Raw genomic sequence first — 17,817 nt, forward strand, 5'->3', positions numbered from 1 at the left:
CAAAATGCCAATGGTCCTCTCTATTATGCTGCGCGTCACAATGTGCGATATGTTGTATTCACGGTCAGCTTCTGTCTGGGTTACGCATAGGGGCGTTATGAGCCAGGTGGCAAGACTGTACCCTTTGTCCCCCAGCAGTCAGCTCTGCCCTTCTGGCTGCTGCTGAAATATAGCGCTCTTGTGTAGGATGAAAGCATCATGGGTGCTCCCAGGGTATCTCGCATCAACTGCCATGATGCGATGCATGTCATCTCACACACGAGTTCATGGAGTGGAAGCCTTTTCTGTTCCTATACATCTCGGAATCCTCCAAAGGTGCTCACAAGGCGATGTGGGTACAATCAATGCAGCCCTGTACATTGGGGAAGCCAGCAATCCTGGAGAAGCCCACAGCCCTGTCACGCATTGCCTGGGCGGTCATGGGGAACTTAATGTAGTCATTCCTCCGGGCACATAGTGCAGCACTCACATGTCGAATGCAGATATGTGTCGAATGTTGAGAAATGGCGCACACATCCCCAGTTGTGGCCTGGAATGATCCAGATGCATAAAATGAAAGTGCAGCTGTAACCTTTACTTCAAGGGACAAAGCAGTCCTCCTGGCGCTTCTAGGATGCAGGTCTATTTTTACTAACTCACAGATCTCGGTTACAACTTCTTTGCGGGAGAAGTTGTCACACAGTCTGCCTCACACAGGTGCAAGTATGAATGCCTGTCTCGATATACCTGATGTGGGTAAAGCCTCCTGCCCATCATCCTATGTGTTCTGAGGTTCCTCAGGTGATGCTATCTAATCAATCTTCTCCTCCGCAGCGTCATCATGCAGAAGGCTTGCACAAGGTATGGTATTGTCAATAATGCCCCCATAATTAAATTGTAGCTTTGCAACAACCTCAAAACAGCAGGACAAAGCACTCACACATCTTCAAGGTGGACGCCCTAGTTTTGACCACACCCTGGTCTGCACATGTGCAATGGGCTTGCTTAGAATAGGAAGCTCGGCATTTAATGAAGACATTTGGGACATCAAAGTGTAATGCAATTCTTAATTTTTTAAATTTTTCTCAAAGCACCATCCCACCACCACACGTTTCCTCACCAAATCACTCCCCCGGAGACAGGGGCTCGGTGCTCGGCTTCCAGCCCCCCCCCCCCCCCTGCGAGGCTTCTTTTTGAAGCTGAGCCCCTGTCTCCAGGCGATTCTGCGGGCCGACGTTCCGACCCTCGAGCCCGGTGAGGAGACGTTCGGTAGTGGGGGGGTGGTACTTTGAAAAAAGAAAATTTCAAAAATTGCATTAGACTTCCAATTTCTTCCTTTTGACTTTGAAAAAATTAAGAAAAAATTAGATCTCTGTCTTCTTCACTCCCTTCAAAACTTCAGCTAAAAACAATGGCGTCTTTCTGCGGCGATTTGGTAATGTGCGCTGCTTTTTCTTAAGTGCCCAGAAGGTTTTTTGGGAGTGGTCACATACACCATCCTAGGAAAAATGTAAGTTGGCCAAACTTGCTTAAATGTGAAAAACTGGTGCAGACATCAGGTTACGCTCGCTATGACACAAAACATCATAACCTAAAATAATCATACCTAAGTGAATTACGCTGGCACATATACTTTGGGGAAACTTGGAGATTTATATTTACTCAGAAAAAATGGTGCACGCCAAAAAAATGGCGCTGATAATTGGGGAAAATTGAGCCCTTAAGTCTGCATATTGTAGGAAGAAAGGAAGATTGAGGGGGAGGCAAGTAGCAGCACAATTTTGGGTCCTCAGAAAGGCTGGGTTAGAGCAAGAGACTATGAAGAGATTTTAACTTCAACACTGAGAATGCATCAAGGAGGAAGAGTATATTTGGGTTCCATATTTGGAGGTAAGGAGGATGATGGTAAGTGAGTTTAGAGGAGCAATGACTTTGGCATAGTGTATCAATTTGAACTGAAGCTTGCAATAGAGAGAAGGAAGTTAGAGGTTAATGGTGAGAGATGAATCGCTTACAAGGCAGAGAGTTTTTTGTATCCTGCCTGGAAATGTAAGTGTGTTATAGCTGCTCCAGTTATTAGAGCAGTATTGAACAGTCTTGGGCTTGTTAGAGCATTAAGAGCTTTAAAAAAAAAAGTGTTTGGCATAAAGGAGGGAGGCAGCTTTAACAGTGGAGGAAATGTGGAAGGTGTATTTGATATCTGAGGAGATACTGAGGCCAGGAATGTCAATACCCAGGGTGGAGTAATCAAAGGTAAGAAGTGCTGACTTGATTACATTTCTCAGGCATGAAGGAAGTTTCTCTTCAAAATAAAATTGAAAGAAAAACGATATTTATTAACCTATTGAATGGTATGGCGATCAATATGTAGTGTTTGTATTATAAGACAAAATAAATCCTGAGATTGTGTGTGAACTGAAGGCAGTCGGTGACTAGAGAGTAGAATCTGTAGCAAAGGGTTGGATGATGAGTTGATAAAGTACAGTTGGAGAATATGTGGTACCTGGAGAAATCCCTGAGTTGATGGAAAAGAGTCAATGGATGGGCAGCACAAATTTACAATGAAACTTGATTTTCATGAACAGATGATTTATGGTGACTTCCTTGGAAGAGCAATAAGGATTAAATACACCCAAAGGTTCTTGATTTATCCAGTAAGCTAAATATAATATTTATTCGAGTCTGGTTTCAGCTACACCAGATTTAAATAAAGAGTATACCTTCTGTTCATCCTACATTTTAACGCTGTGATTTTCATTCCTTTTATACAGGTATTAGAGGAGATGGTGACGCTAATGGATAGCCTGATGGTGTGGTACTCATCCGGATCAGAGTGGATGCAACTGTCCCAGCTTGGAGTGCGGCTTCTCCTTGGGTTTATTGCACAAGATAACATACAGGTACTAGGCAGAGATCACTACCCCCAGCGAAAATACTTAATTGTTCCATTCGTAAGCTATCGCTTAGTTGGTAACACTCTCGCCTCTGTCAGAAAACTGTGGTTTCAAGTCCCACTCCCAAGACTTGAACATAAAATCTAGGCTGGCGTTCTAGTGCATACTGAGAGAATGCTTCACTGACGGAAGTGCTGTCTTTCGGATGAGGCGTTAAACCGACGCTCTTTAGGTGGATGTAAAATATTCCATGACATTTCAAAGAAGAGCAGAGGAATTCTCCCCGGTGTCCTGGCCAATATGTATCCCTCAACCAAAACCACTAAAAAACAGATTATTTGATCAGTATCACATTGCTGTTTATGGGAGCTTGCTGTGCGCAAATTGGCTGCTGCGTTTCCTGCATTACAACAGTGACTACACTTCACAAGTACTTCATTGCCTCAAAGCTTTTGGGATGTTCTGAGGTCATGAAAGATGCTGTATAAATGTGAGTCTTTCTTTCTGAAAACTATCAGCTGTTGTCACATCACCATCTGTAGAATTCACAGCACTCTGGGTTGAGTACAAGCCATCTTCAATCTGCCTGCAAGTTTAAATTGATAACTTTCCTGCCTATTGATTTTTATTATTTTTCCTTGTTTTAAATCTGTTGTTTAGTGTTTATATTAGTATCAGTGTAAGTAGATAAAAAGAAGCATGCGAGATACTGTCTGTAGTGGTTTGTGTTGGATCGTTCTAACTAATCAGAAGCCACGTTTTTTTTTGTAATATCAGGTGTGTGCCATGGCCGCAGCGAAACTCAACACTCTGCTGCAAACAAAAGAAATAGTCAACCGAAATGAAGCTTGTTTCCTCTTGGGGAAGTTGGAGCAAACCCTGACCAAGTCCATCACAGAGAGAACAGAAACCTACTCCTTTCTGATCCCGATCATACGAACTTTGGTGTCCAAAATCTACGAGCTACTGTACATGAATCTGCACTTGCCAGCTCTGCCGCAAAGCAATGGAAGTCCTTCTTTCTTTGAGGACTTTCAGGAGTACTGCAGATCCAATGAATGGCGTGTTTACATTGACAAATATGTACGTAACGTTTCAGTTTCATAACCCATTGTTTGTTAACAGACTAACATTCTCCGCCGGAGTGCGTCTTTTTTTTTCCCCTCCTGATTTGAGATGGTCATTTGGGGGAAAAAAAAAACTCCGAGTGAGGTATGTGTCATTGTGAACCCTTGTGACCATGTTCTTGTTTTCAGATCATTCCTTCGATGAAGCAATATGAAGTGGAAACATTCAGCAAAGACCACGAACGCATGGCAATCTTCTGGAAGGAATGTTATGAAACTATGATGGTGAATTTGCACAAGAGAGATCGGGAGAAAGGAGAAAGCAAGCTCAAGTTCCAGGTGGGTGGGTGGAATGTGCAAACCGTCAAAACCCACTAAAAAAATCCTGTTTTGCCTTTTCCACGTACTTTTTCCATCTTGAAAGGAAAAACTGGAAGTCGCAGAGACCTCTTAATCCTGGGCAGCCACGTCTTTTCATCCTTGAAACGTAATGAAATTCTGGGACGTTTGTCAGAATTTTGTCTCCCTGTGCTCAAAGGGCAGTGTATTCGCTGCTAAGTTCCTCCTCTCTAACCTGACTATAGTTCCACATGTCGCAACCCCCTGCTGATTCCAGCAGCCAATGTGTGCGTGTTGACCTATTTTGGCTTCTGGTCTAGCAACGACTCGAATTTAAAATTCTCATCCTTGTATTCAAATCCGTCCATGGTCTCGCCCCTTCTTATCTGTGTAATCTCCTCCAACTCTGCAACTCTCCAAACTCTGCATTCCTCCAATTCTGATCTCTTGTGCATCCCCGATTTCCTTCGACCCACCATTGGCGGCCGTACCTTCAGCTGTCTAGGCTCTAAACTTTGAAATTCCCTCCATAAACTTTCCCACTACTCACTCCTCTTTAAGAAGCTCCTTAAAACTGTCCAATATCTCCTTATGTGTCCCGGTGTCAATGTTTGTCTGATAACGCTCCCGTGAAGCGCCTTTAATTTTACTACATTAAAAGTGCAATATAAATGCAAGTTGTTGTTGTTGTGCGACCTTGGGCATTGATGGGCTGTTCAACAGTAGGGCCACCACAGCCAAGTCTGAATCTGCCCTTGTTTGGTATCCGTTTACATCCGCTTCTGGAAGACGTCTCTGGATGCTGATCAGGAATGGGAGATCTGGCATGCAGGATGTATGTATGACCAGCTGAGAGGTGACTGTGTCCTTTTTATCTGGGCTAGATTGAAACCACAGTCCCAAAAGTGAACGACTGTGCTAGCCTAATGCACCATTGAGTCCCCTGGTTTATTTTTAAAATGTGCATCTCGTCATTTTTTACTTGCGAGTGTCCATGGTCTCAACACTTCAGAACCTTAAACTGTTTCCACTTGCAAGGGGGTTGGTAACCAGAGGAAACAGATTTATGATAATTGGCAAAGAAGCCAGGGGCGGTAGATGAGAATTTTTTCTACACTGCAAGTTATTGTGATCTGGAATGCACTTGCCTGTAGGGATGGTGACATCAGATTCAATAGTACCTTTCAAAAGGGAATTGGATAAATACCTGGAAAGGAAATATTTGCAGTGCTCTGGGGAACGAGCAGGGGAATGGGACTAATTGGATAGTTCTTTCAAAGAGCCGGCGCAAGCACTATGGGTCGGATGGCCTCCTTGTACAGCATGATTCTCAATACAGTAAAGGAGATGTTGAAATATTTGCCAATTAAATTGAGTACCTAAATAAACAAACTTAGAATAGATTAACAAAATTATTATTTTCTGTAATAGATAAAGAATTCTATACATATGAAATTATGAATAGCAAGATAGATATGGATGTAGATGACTATTCAACCTATTCTACTCAGGCTTCCAGAAGAACCTACAGTCCCTTCCCCGCCCCCTCACCCCCACATCACAGCATCAAAATGTTAGGTTCTAAAGTTTTGCCTCCGCTACCTTGCTCACTCCATCTGTTAATCGTTATTTGCTGAAGAACTTGCGGACGTTTTAATGACCATTTCTTTGCTTTGTCTTGGTGTCAGGAATTTTTTGTTGAACCATTCACCCGCAAAGCCAGACAGGAGAACCTGCGTTACAACAGCATGTTGAAACAGCTCAACAGCCAACATACAGCAACATTGAGACAGTGGAAGGCGGCCCAGCACTATCTAACCTGTGAGCGAGGACCGTGGGCTGATAAGTACGTGACTTACAGCGATCTCCGTGACACAACAAAGTTCTGTTCCGTGATCTCAATACCCTAACCAGATTTCAAGGATATATGGCTCTGGACTGACACTTTTTGCTTTATTTATTCCTGGGTGTAGATAACACTGGAAAGATCCCATTGATTTCTCATCCCTAGTTTTGCCTTGACTTGAATGGCTTGCTAATGGCACACTGCAGAGGGCATCAAATCAATGCACATGGTGTGGGGCTGCAATCATGCCAAGGCCAGACTTAGTAGGGGGCGGCAGGTTTCCTTCACTGAGGACATTAATGAACCAGTTAGGGTTTTAGCTACCAGCTGGTCATTTTTGTTTTCTGGTGCTAGCCCATTTCATTTAATCGGACAGTTAGTTATTTGCTTTGTCCCACTATGAAGCCAAGTAATGTTAAATATACATCGGATTTGGAACAAAACCAACATTGGGGCTTTGCATCACCTGATCTCGCTGGACCACATTTACCTCTACCAAGCTCCAAGGTGTCAACTGTGGCTCTGTGGGTAATACTCTATGTAACACTCTCAACTCTGTGGTCGCCTCCCTCCCATCTCTCAAACTTCCTCCAGCACTACAATCCCCCCACTCCCATTTCCATTTTTCATTGTCTTGATTCTGACCTCGTGCATTCCTCTCCAACTGTGCCCCACCTCTGGCAGATGTGCCTTCAACTACCAAGGCCCTAAATTCTGGAATTCTGCCTCTCCACCTCCCTCTCCTCCATTAAAACTCTCCTTAAAACCCACCTCTTTGATCAAGCTTTTGGTCCCTTTTCCTCTTGGGTGTCCAATTTTGTTGATCATGCCTCTGCGGAGTATTTTGGGACATTTTCTATTGTAAAGGCACTATATAAATGCATGTTGTTGGGCTTCAGCTTTGGGTACTCATTGTGTCAGTATCTGATTTAATGGATCCTTTATTTTTCTTTCTCGACAGAAAACCGGATTCTATGCGCTGGAAGTTGTCCAATGTGGAAAACTATTCCCGTATGAGGCTTAAGTTGGTCCAGGATTACAACTTTGACCCCCATACTGATGCAAGCGCACTGCGTGACAACCTTGGTGAGTGCCTGGACCAGTTGTGGCTCAGTTTAATATTGATGTATATAATATGAACCAGTGGTACTAAATGAGCTACTGGATCTTTGGAAAGTCGTCTCACGTACAGGTTCAGGTCCACTAAAAGATGCTTTCCTGCTATAGCGATCAGGTTCCCAGCAAACCGTGTTGTTTCTGTACAAGTGGATATTGCATTTTTTTAAAATACATGTACTGTGGACCAGACTAGATCAAGTGTGGTTTGGTTTCCCCATAACACTCAAAATATTAGGAGTTAACGCCAAGATATTTCTTGTCAGTTCCTTTAAGGAAGCCCATGTCTTGCTGGCGTCCTGTGAATGTCCTTGTTCACCTGGGCTGCAAGGCAAAACAACTCACTCAATTGCAAGGTTCTCCGAGTTGGCACTCCACCCTGACCTCAACACACCTGCTGCTGAAACCCTCATCCATACCTGTGTCACCCACAGCCTCGATTTCCCATCCCACCATCTTTTTGTAAACTTTCGCTCATCCAAATCTCTGCCTATATGCTATCCCACACCAAGTCCCGCTCACTTACCACTCCTGTCCTTGCTGACCGCCATTGTCTCCCCTTACCTCAATGCTTCAAATTTAAAGTACTCATCCTCATGTTTAAATCCTATCATGGTCCTTCCCTTCCCTATCATGTGACCAAGGCTGGGAATTCAACATCCAGGACTATTCAACATTCAGGAAGGATAGACAGAAAGGAAAAGGAGGTGGGGTAGGGTTGCTGTTAAAGAGGAAATTAACACAATAGTAAGGAAGGACATGATGTGGAATCTGTAATGGGTGGAGCTGCGGAATACCAAAGGGCAGAAAACGCTAGTGGGAGTTGTGTACAGTAGTAGTGAGGTTGGGGACAGCATCAAACAAGAAATTAGGGATGCGTGCAATAAAGGTACAGCAGTTATCATGGGCAAGTTTAATCTACATATAGATTGGGCTAACCAAACTGGTAGCAATACGGTGGAGGAGGATTTCCTGGAGTGTATTAGGGATGGTTTTCTGGACCAATATGTCAAGGAACCAAGTAGAGGGCTGGCCATCCTAGATTGGGTGATGTGTAATGAGAAAGGACTATTTAGCAATCTTGTTGTGCAAGGCCCCTTGGGGAAGAGTGAACATAATATGATAGAATTTTTTATTAAGATGGAGAGTGACACAGTTAATTCAGAGACTAGGGTTCTAAACTTAAGGAAAGGTAACTTCGATGATATGAGACGTGAATTGGCTAGAATAGACTAGCAAATGATGCTTAAAGGGTTGACGGTGGATAGGCAATGGCAAACATTTAAAGATCACATGGATGAACTTGAACAATTGTACATCCCTGTCTGGAGTAAAAATAAAACGGGGAAGGTGGCTCAACCGTGGCTAACAAGGGAAATTAAGGATGGTGTTAAATCCAAGGAAGAATAATATAAATTGGCCAGAAAAAGCAGCAAACCTGAGGATTGGGAGAAATTTAGAATTCAGCAGAGGAGAACAAAGGGTTTAATTAGGAGGGCGAAAATAAGAGTATGAAAGGAAGCTTGCTGGAAACATAAAAACTGGCAGACCAGTTGAACAAATACTTGGGTTCTGTCTTCACGAAGGAAGACACAAATAACTGACGGGAAATACTAGGGAACCGAGGGTTCTAGTGAGAAGGAGGAACTGAAGGAAATCCTTATTAGGCGGGAAATTGTGTTAGGGAAATTGAAGGCCGATAAATCCCCAGGGCCTGATAGTGTGCATCCCAAAGTACGTAAGGAAATGTCCCTAGAAATAGTGGATGCATTGGTGATCATTTTCCAACAGTCTATCGACTCTGGATCAGTTCCTATGGACTGGAGGGTAGCTAATGTAACACCACTTTTTTAAAAAGGAGGGAGAGAGAAAACGGGGAATTATAGACCAGTTAGCCTGACATCAGTAATGGGGAAAATGTTGGAATCAATTATTGAAGATGAAATAGCAGCGCATTTGAAAAGCAGTGACAGGATCGGTCTAAGTCAGCATGGATTTATGAAGGGGAAATCATGCTTGACAAATCTTCTAGAATTTTTTGAGGATGTAACTAGTAGAGTGGACAAGGGAGAACCAGTGGATGTGTATTTGGACTTTCAAAAGGCTTTTGACAAGGTCCCACACAAGAGATTGGTGTTCAAAATTAAAGCACATGGTATTGGGAGTAAAGTACTGACATGGATAGAGAACTGGTTGGCAGACAGGAAGCAGAGAGTCGGGATAAACGGGTCCTTTTCAGAATGGCAGGCAGTGACTAGTGGGGTGCCGCAGGGCTCAGTGCTGGGACCCCAGCTATTTACAATATACATTAATGATTTAGATGAAGGATTTGAATGTAATATCTCCAAGTTTGCAGATGACACTAAGCTGGGTGGAGGTGTGAGCTGTGAGGAGGACGCTAAGAGGCTGCAGGGTGACTTGGACAGGTTAGCTGAGTGGGCAAATGCATGGCAGATGCAGTATAATGTGGATAACTCTGAGGTTATTCCACTTTGGTGGCAAAAACACGAAGGCAGAATATTATCTGAATGGTGGCAGATTAGGAAAAGGGGAGGTGCAACAAGACCTGGGTGTCATGGTACATCAGTCATTGAAAGTTGGCATGCAGGTACAGCAGGCAGTGAAGAAGGCAAATGGTATGTTGGCCTTCATAGCTAGGGTATTTGAGTATAGGAACAGGGAGGTCTTACTGCAGTTGTACAGGGCTTTGGTGAGGCCTCACCTGGAATATTGTGTTCAGTTTTGGTCGTCTAATCTGAGGAAGGACGTTTTTGCTATTGAGGAAGGTGAGCGAAGGTTCACCAGACTGATTCCCGGGATGGCTGGACTGACATATGAGGAGAGACTGGATCGACTGGGCCTGTATTCACTGGAGTTTAGAAGAATGAGAGGGGATCTCATAGAAACACATAAAATTCTGACGGGACTGGACAGGTTCGATGTAGGAAGAATATTCCTGATGTTGGGGAAGTCCAGAACCAGGGGACACAGTCTAAGGATAAGGGGTAAACCATTTAGGACAGAGATGAGGAGAAACTTCTTCACTCAGAGTTGTTAACCTGTGGAATTCCCTGCCGCAGAGAGTTGTTGATGCCAGTTCATTGGATATATTCAAGAGGGAGTTAGATATGGTCCTTACGGCTAAAGGGATCAAGGGGTATGGAGAGAAAGCAAGAAAGGGGTAATGAGGTGAATGATCAGCCATGATCTTATTGAATGGTGGTGCAGGCTCGAAGAGCTGAATGGCCTACTCCTGCACCTATTTTCTATGTTTCTATGTTATCACAAACCTCCTCCAGTGCCAAACCAACCCTGCCCCCCTCCACTGCCCAAATGTTTTATTCTGCTAACTCTGGCATTTTATGCATTCTCTCCGCCTTTGTGCCATCGCTGTGCATGCCTTGTGGTGTGCATCATTTGCTTTTTCCGCTGGAGCTGGAAATAATAAGTAATCATCTGATGGGCCATCCAGTCTGGCTGTTTGTGTGATTTCACAAAATGTCAGGGTTGCAGGGTTACTACTCCTACCTGCTCCCACTCCCCACTTAATTTTTATACATTTTCACTCCCAAGTAGCACGGGTGCATGAAAATAATGCTTTAACTTAAATAACTGCTGAAAAATAATCGTAACATTAAAGTCTGTTGAAGGATCTGCCGAGTACAACTAAGCAAAGTTTCTGTAGTGTTCCTTACGTCCTTTTAAAAAAAAAACACTTTGTACAAGAAAGATGGATGCTGAGCATAACAGATAAAGGAGAGTAAAATCTTGGAAACCGTACCCACCTTCCAAACATTGTTAGGCGACGATATGTAAACTAAAATCCAAGGTTTTGTTGCCAAATTAAAAAGAATGGTTTGGCAAACAACGCACCCTATTTTTAAAAAATCATATTATTTCATCAAAAGAATGATTGGGAAAACAGACAGCAAACAGTATCATGTCTGAATGGTGAAAAACAGGAAAAACAGTTGTAAATAAATGATCGAAAATAGAGAGATGAGCTATAATGGATGTTCACATTGATGTGTGACCCACCCGGCTGTGCGCCACTGCTGGAAATTAGCATCTGTGGCACAGTAGGGGTTTTGGCAGACCGAGGCAAGCTATACAACACAAGGATGGTTATTGGTACAAGTATTAAGAACATAAGAACATAAGAAATAGGAGCAGGAGTAGGCCATATGGCCACTTGAGCCTGCTCTGCCATTTAATACGATCATGGCTGATCCGATCATGGACTCGGGTCCACTTCCCTGCCCACTCTCCATAACCCCTTCTTCCCTTATCATTTAAGAAACTGTCTATTTCTATCTTAAAATTATTCAATATCTCAGCTTCCACAGCTCTCTGAGGCAGCAAATTCCACAGATTTACAACTCTCTGAGAGAAGAAATTTCTCGTCATCTCAGTTTTACATGGGCGGCCCCTTATTCTAAGATTATGCCCTCTAGCTCTAGTCTCCCCCATCAGTGGAAACATCCTCTCTCCATTCACCTCGTCAAGCCCCCTCATAATTTTATACGTTTCGATAAGATCACCTATCATTCTTCTGAATTCCAATGAGTAGAGGCCCAACCTACTCAACCTTTCCTCATGAGTCAACCCCATCATCTCCGGAATCAACCTTATGAACTGCCTCCAAAGCAAGTATATCCTTTTGTAAATATGGAAACCAAAATTGCACCAATACCCTGTATAACTGTAGCAAGACTTCCCTGCTTTTATACTCCATCCTCTTTGCAATAAAGGCCAAGATTCCATTGGCCTTCCTGATCACTTGCTGTACCTGTATAATATCCTTTTGTGTTTCATGCACAAGTACCCCCAGGTCCTGCTGTACTGCAGCAATTTGCAATCTTTCTCCATTTAAATAATAACTTGCTCTTTGATTTTTTTTCTGCCAAAGTGCAATGCCTCACACTTTCCAACATTATACTCCATCTGCCAAACTTTTGCCCACTCACTTAGCCTGCCTATGTCCTTTTGCAGATTTTTTGTGTCCTCCTTACACATTTATTTTTCCTCCCATCTTTGTATCGTCAGCAAATTTGGCTACATTACACTCAGTCCCTTCTTCCAAGTCGTTAATATAGATTGTAAATAGTTGGGGTCCCAGCACTGATCCCTGCGGCACCCCACTAGTTACTGATTGCCAACCCGAGAATGAATCATTTATCTGTTTTCTGTTAGTTAACCAATCCTCTGTCCATGCTAATATATTACCCTAACCCCGTGAACTTTTATCTGGCTATGATTGCAGATGCTGCTGAGTGTAGCTTTATTAAAAGATGACTCTTATACGTCAAGTCTTCTCTGATTTCAGATATTCCTGTTAGCAATGGTTGATATTTTCATTAAGCTAAACACTCCGACTATATATATATATAATTTGTTTGAAATATTGCACAAGGCAGTGATGATTATACCAGATGGCTTGGATTTACGCCTTATTAATACACTGAGCTCACAGTGTACTACAATCACTACCCCTCCTCCCCCGCAGGACATTTTTGAAAACAATGAGGAAAGGCAATATAAAGGAAAAGATATAATTTTAAAGCGGGTGCAGGAGCGGACAGACCTGGGGGTTCACTTACACATTTTTGAAGGTGGGAGGTTGTTGATAAAGGTGTTCAAAAAGCATATTTGATCCTTGGCTTTATAAATGAAAGCATGGAGTACAAAATCAAGCTATGCTAAGGCTTTATACATCAATGTTTAGGCCTCAACTGGAGTAATGTGCCCAATTCTGGCTATCACACTTTAGGAAGGATGTTAAGGACTTTGAGAGGGTGCAGAGGAGATTTACTAGAATGGTACCAGAGATGAAAGACTTCTGTTAGATGTAGAGACTAGAGAAACTGGGATTGTTCTCCTTAGAGCAGAGAAAGTTAAGGGGAGATTTGTTCAAAATTATGAGAGGATTTGATAGTAGATCGGGAGAAATTGTTTGCACTGGCAGGAGGCTTGGTAACTAGAGGACACGGGGAGTCGGGGAGGCGGAGCGGAACATCGGAGAGGCCTACAAAAGGCCCATCGGTCGCAGGGAGCAGCATGGTGAGTCGGGAGGCGGAACGGGAGATCCAGAATACCTATAAAAGGCCCATCAGTCGGAGCGAGCAGTGTGGTGAGTTGGGAGGCGGAACGGGAGATCCAGGAGGCCGACAAAAGGCCCATCAGTCGGAGCGAGCAGCGTGGTGAGTTGGGAGGCGGAGTGGGAGATCCAGGAGGCCGACAAAAGGCCCATCAGTCGGAGCGAGCAGCGTGGTGAGTTGGGAGGCGGAGTGGGAGATCCAGGAGGCCGACAAAAGGCCCATCAGTCGGAGCGAGCAGCGTGGTGAGTTGGGTGGCCAGCTGGTGAAGCTGCAGGGAGAGAAAGCAAAAAAGTAGTAGAAAGAAATCGAAGGGTGACGTCACAGCCAAGGGGGTAAGTGATTGGCTGGTGATTGGTGAGTAATTTTTCTTCTTTTTCTTTTCTCATTGTTGCCAAATTATGTTAAGTCATGGCAGGAAAGCTCGGACACGTGTCATGCTCCTCCTGTGCTATGTTGGAAGTCAGGGACGCTCCCAGTGTCCCTGACAACTGCATGTGCAGGAAGTGTATCCGGCTGCAACTCCTGACAGATCGCATTGTGGCACTGGAGCTGCGGGTGATATACTCTGGAGCATCCGCGATGCTGAGGATGTCGTGAATAGCACGTTTAGTGAGTTGGCCACACTGCAGGTAAAAGGTTACACAGCCACATAGGGGATTGGTGACCAACAGGAAGAGCAGTGAAAGGAAGGTAGTGCAGGGGTCCCCTGCAGTCATCCCCTTGCAAAACAGATACACCGCTTTGGGTACTGTTGAGGGGGATGACTCATCAGGGGCAAGCAGCAGCAGCCAAGTTCATGGCACCGTGGGTGACTCTGCTGCACAGGAGGGCAGAAAAAAGAGTGGGAGAACTATAGTGGTAGGGCATTCTATTGTAAGGGGAATAGATAGACGTTTCTGTGGCTGCAATCGAGACTTCAGGAGGATGGTATGTTGCCTCCCTGGTGCAAGGGTCATGGATGTCTCGGAGCGGCTGCAGGACATTTTGAAGGGGGAGGGTGAACAGTCAGTTGTCGTGGTGCTTATAGGTACCAATGATACAGGTAAAAAAACAGGATGAGGTCCTACAAGACGAATTCAGGGAGCTAGGATCTAACTTAAAAAATAAGATCTCAAAGGTAGTAATCTCAGGATTGCTACCAGTGCCACGTGCTAGTCGGAGTAGGAATAGCAGGATAGCTCAGATGCATACGTGGCTTGAGGAATGGTGCAGAAGAGAGGGATTCAAATTCCTGGTACATTGGAACCGGTGGGGAGGTGGGACCAGTACAAACCGGACGGTCTCCACCTGGGTAGGACCGGAACCAATGTCCTAGGGGGGGTTGTTTGCTAGTGCTGTTGGGGAGGGGTTAAACTAATATGGCAGGGGGATGGGAACCTATGCAGGGAGACAGAGGGAAGTAGAATGGGGGCAGAAGCAAAAGATAGAAAGAAGAAAAGTAAAAGTGGAGGGCAGAGAAACCCAAGGCAAAAAGCAAAAAGGGCCACATTACAGCAAAATTCTAAAGGGGCAAAGTGCGTTAAAATGACAAGCCTGAAGGCTCTGTGCCTCAATGCGAGGAGTATTCGTAATAATATGGACGAATTAACTGCGCAGGCAGCAAGTAATGAATATGATATTATTGGCATCACGGAGACATGGCTCCAGGGTGACCAAGGCTGGGAACTCAACATTCAGGAAAGATAGACAGAAAGGAAAAGCAGGTGAGGTGGCGTTGCTGGTTAAAGAGGAAATTAATACAATAGTAAGGAAGGACATTAGCTTGGATGATATAGAATCGGTATGGGTGGAGCTACGGAATACCAAAGGGCAGAAAACGCTAGTGGGAGTTGTGTACAGACCACCAAACAGTAGTAGTGAGGTTGGGAACAGCATCAAACAAGAAATTAGGGATGTGTGCAATAAAGGTTCAGCAGTTATCATGGCCGACTTTAATCTACATATAGATTGGGCTAACCAAACTGGTAGCAATGCATTGGAGGAGGATTTCCTGGAGTGTATTAGGGATGGTTTTCTCGACCAATATGTCGAGGAACCAAGTAGAGGGCTGGCCACCCTAGATTGGGTGATGTGTAATGAGAAAGGACGAATTAGCAATCTTGTTGTGCGAGGTCCCTTGGGGAAGAGTGACCATAATATGGTAGAATTTTTTATTAAGATGGAGAGTGACACAGTTAATTCAGAGACTAGGGTCCTGAACTTAAGGAAAGGTAACTTCGATGGTATGAGACTTGAATTGGCTAGAATAGACTGGCGAATGATACTTAAAGGGTTGACGGTGGATAGGCAATGGCAAACATTTAAAGATCATATGGATGAACTTCAACAATTGTACATTCCTGTCTGGAGTAAAAATAAAACGGGGAAGGTGGCTCAACCGTGGCTAACATGTGAAATTAAGGATAGTGTTAAATCCAAGGAAGAAGCATATAAATTGGCCAGAAAAAGCAGCAAACCTGAGGACTGGGAGAATGTTATAATTCAGCAGAGGAGGACAAAGGATTTAATTAGGAGGGGGAAAATTGAGTATGAGAGAAAGCTTGCTGGGAACATAAAAACTGATTGCAAAAGCTTCCATAGATATGTGAAGAGAAGAAGATTAGTGAAGACAAACGTAGTTCCCTTGCAGTCAGATTCAGGTAAATTTATAATGGGGAACAAATAAATGGCAGACCAGTTGAACAAATACTTTGGTTCTGTCTTCACGAAGGAAGACACAAATAACCTTCTGGAAATACTAGGGGACCGAGGGTCTAGTGAGAAGGAGGAACTGAAGAAAATCCTTATTAGTCGGGAAATTGTGTTAGGGAAATTGAAGGCCGATAAATCTCCGGGGCCTGATAGTGTGCATCCCAGAGTACTTAAGGAAGTGGTCCTAGAAATAGTGGATGCATTGGTGATCATTTTCCAATAGTCTATCGACTCTGGATCAGTTCCTATGGACTGATGTAACACCACTTTTTAAGAAAGGAGGGAGAGAGAAAATGGGGAATTATAGACTGGTTAGCCTGCACCTATTTCTATGTTTCTATGACACAGATTTAAGATATTGGCGCAAAGCTGGAGGGGAGATGAGAAATTATTTTACGCAGTGAGTTATGATCTAGAACATACTGCCTGAAAGGGTGATGGAAGCAGATTCAATAATAACTTTCAAAAGGGAATTGGATAAATAGTTGAAATGTAAAAAATTGTAGGGCTATGGGAAGTGGGACTAATTTGATAGGTCTTTCAAAGAGCTGGCACGATGGGCCAAAGGCCCCTACTGTCCTGTATGTTTCTGTGATTTCAGCTAATGTCTTGTTGACTGTCAAGGGAATAGCCATCGACTAAAATATTTAATTAATGAAATTGAAATTAAGTTATTTTCTTTGGACTAAATATGAGAGTAAACTTTGAGGTAAAGATGAAAGTATGAGCATTATTTTTAACACTCCACAGCTTTTGTAGCAAAAGTCAGAAACTGAAAATGACAAGTAGAATCTGACTAATTATCCAAATCCTTTTGTTATTTCTTGCAACCTTTAGAGTTGTGTGTGAAACGAGACAACAAATAGGACATTTTCAAAGCATAAATTGTGAAAAAAAATTCTGAAAAGACCAAAAGGAAAATGCAGAGAAGAAAAAGTAGGTTTTTTTGGCCAAAATAGTTTCAAGAATTAATCTAAAATATAATTTTTAAATTCGGGTACAAAAGGGCCTAGCTAAAATTAAATGTCTTTCCACTCAAAGCAAAATAAAATTAAACCTTAATTTCCAGAAACGAGACTGAAGTTAAAATTATTTCTGATTCAAATGAACCCTGAAAAATTTCTGCACGGAACTGAAGACTGCCCCAGTGACTCATACTTCTGCTCCCTTTGTTTTCCATTCCAACCAAGTGAGGGACTGTCCTGTTACATAGCATCTGCCTTAACCACTTTGTTACTGTGGGTTTGAGAGCTCCCTCTGCATTCCCTTCACTTCCTTTGTTTTTCTTCCACTCCCTCTGAAGGAAATGTGCCAGGGAGCTCTCTAGATAATGCCTTCTGAAACCGAGATCCTCCAGATTATCTCTCCCCTGCTAAACCCAGGCTGTTCTGCATCTATACAGGGGTCCCGCAGACTGCACCATCCAATGATTCCTTGCTGCTAGAAGCAGTGAAACAGGCCAAGGTCAATGACTTGGAGGATGATCGATTGGCTGACGAAGATCTGAGCATGCTCAGTAACATGTAAGTACTGGTTTGTCTGGGAATAGGCAGCTTAACTTCAGTATTTTGACCTAAATTGTTGAATTCCCCCCACCCCAAAAAAGCTATAAAAGCCTATGTGTGATTCAAATGGTGAAGATTTGAGATCCTCGATACAATGTGATGAACAGAAAAATTTGTGAAATGTTGAAAGCAGGTTATACAATAGTTACTGAATATCTGAAAAAGATAGATAAAACATCTATCTTCATCCCCTTAAGATAAATAAATGTCCTCTTATTCTCC

General features: G+C 43.4%; 1 protein-coding gene across 6 annotated transcripts in view; it reads left to right on the plus strand.

Annotated features, from left to right (window-relative positions):
- Positions 1-17,817, plus strand: part of nbeal1 (neurobeachin-like 1) — a 503,417-nt gene that overhangs the window by 341,483 nt on the left and 144,117 nt on the right. For all 6 annotated transcript variants that reach the window (XR_011592710.1, XM_070876167.1, XM_070876168.1 and 3 more), the window contains 6 exons: positions 2,751-2,879; positions 3,651-3,956; positions 4,130-4,279; positions 5,968-6,125; positions 7,087-7,211; positions 17,433-17,553. Coding sequence is in view for 5 of the 6 variants with exons in the window: in XM_070876167.1 (XP_070732268.1) it covers positions 2,751-2,879; positions 3,651-3,956; positions 4,130-4,279; positions 5,968-6,125; positions 7,087-7,211; positions 17,433-17,553 (989 nt within the window). In the remaining variant the exon portion in view is untranslated. The remainder of the gene's footprint in view (positions 1-2,750; positions 2,880-3,650; positions 3,957-4,129; positions 4,280-5,967; positions 6,126-7,086; positions 7,212-17,432; positions 17,554-17,817) is intronic.

Source organism: Pristiophorus japonicus, chromosome 3, assembly GCF_044704955.1.
Source record: "Pristiophorus japonicus isolate sPriJap1 chromosome 3, sPriJap1.hap1, whole genome shotgun sequence".
In the NCBI taxonomy this organism is placed as follows: domain Eukaryota; kingdom Metazoa; phylum Chordata; class Chondrichthyes; family Pristiophoridae; genus Pristiophorus; species Pristiophorus japonicus.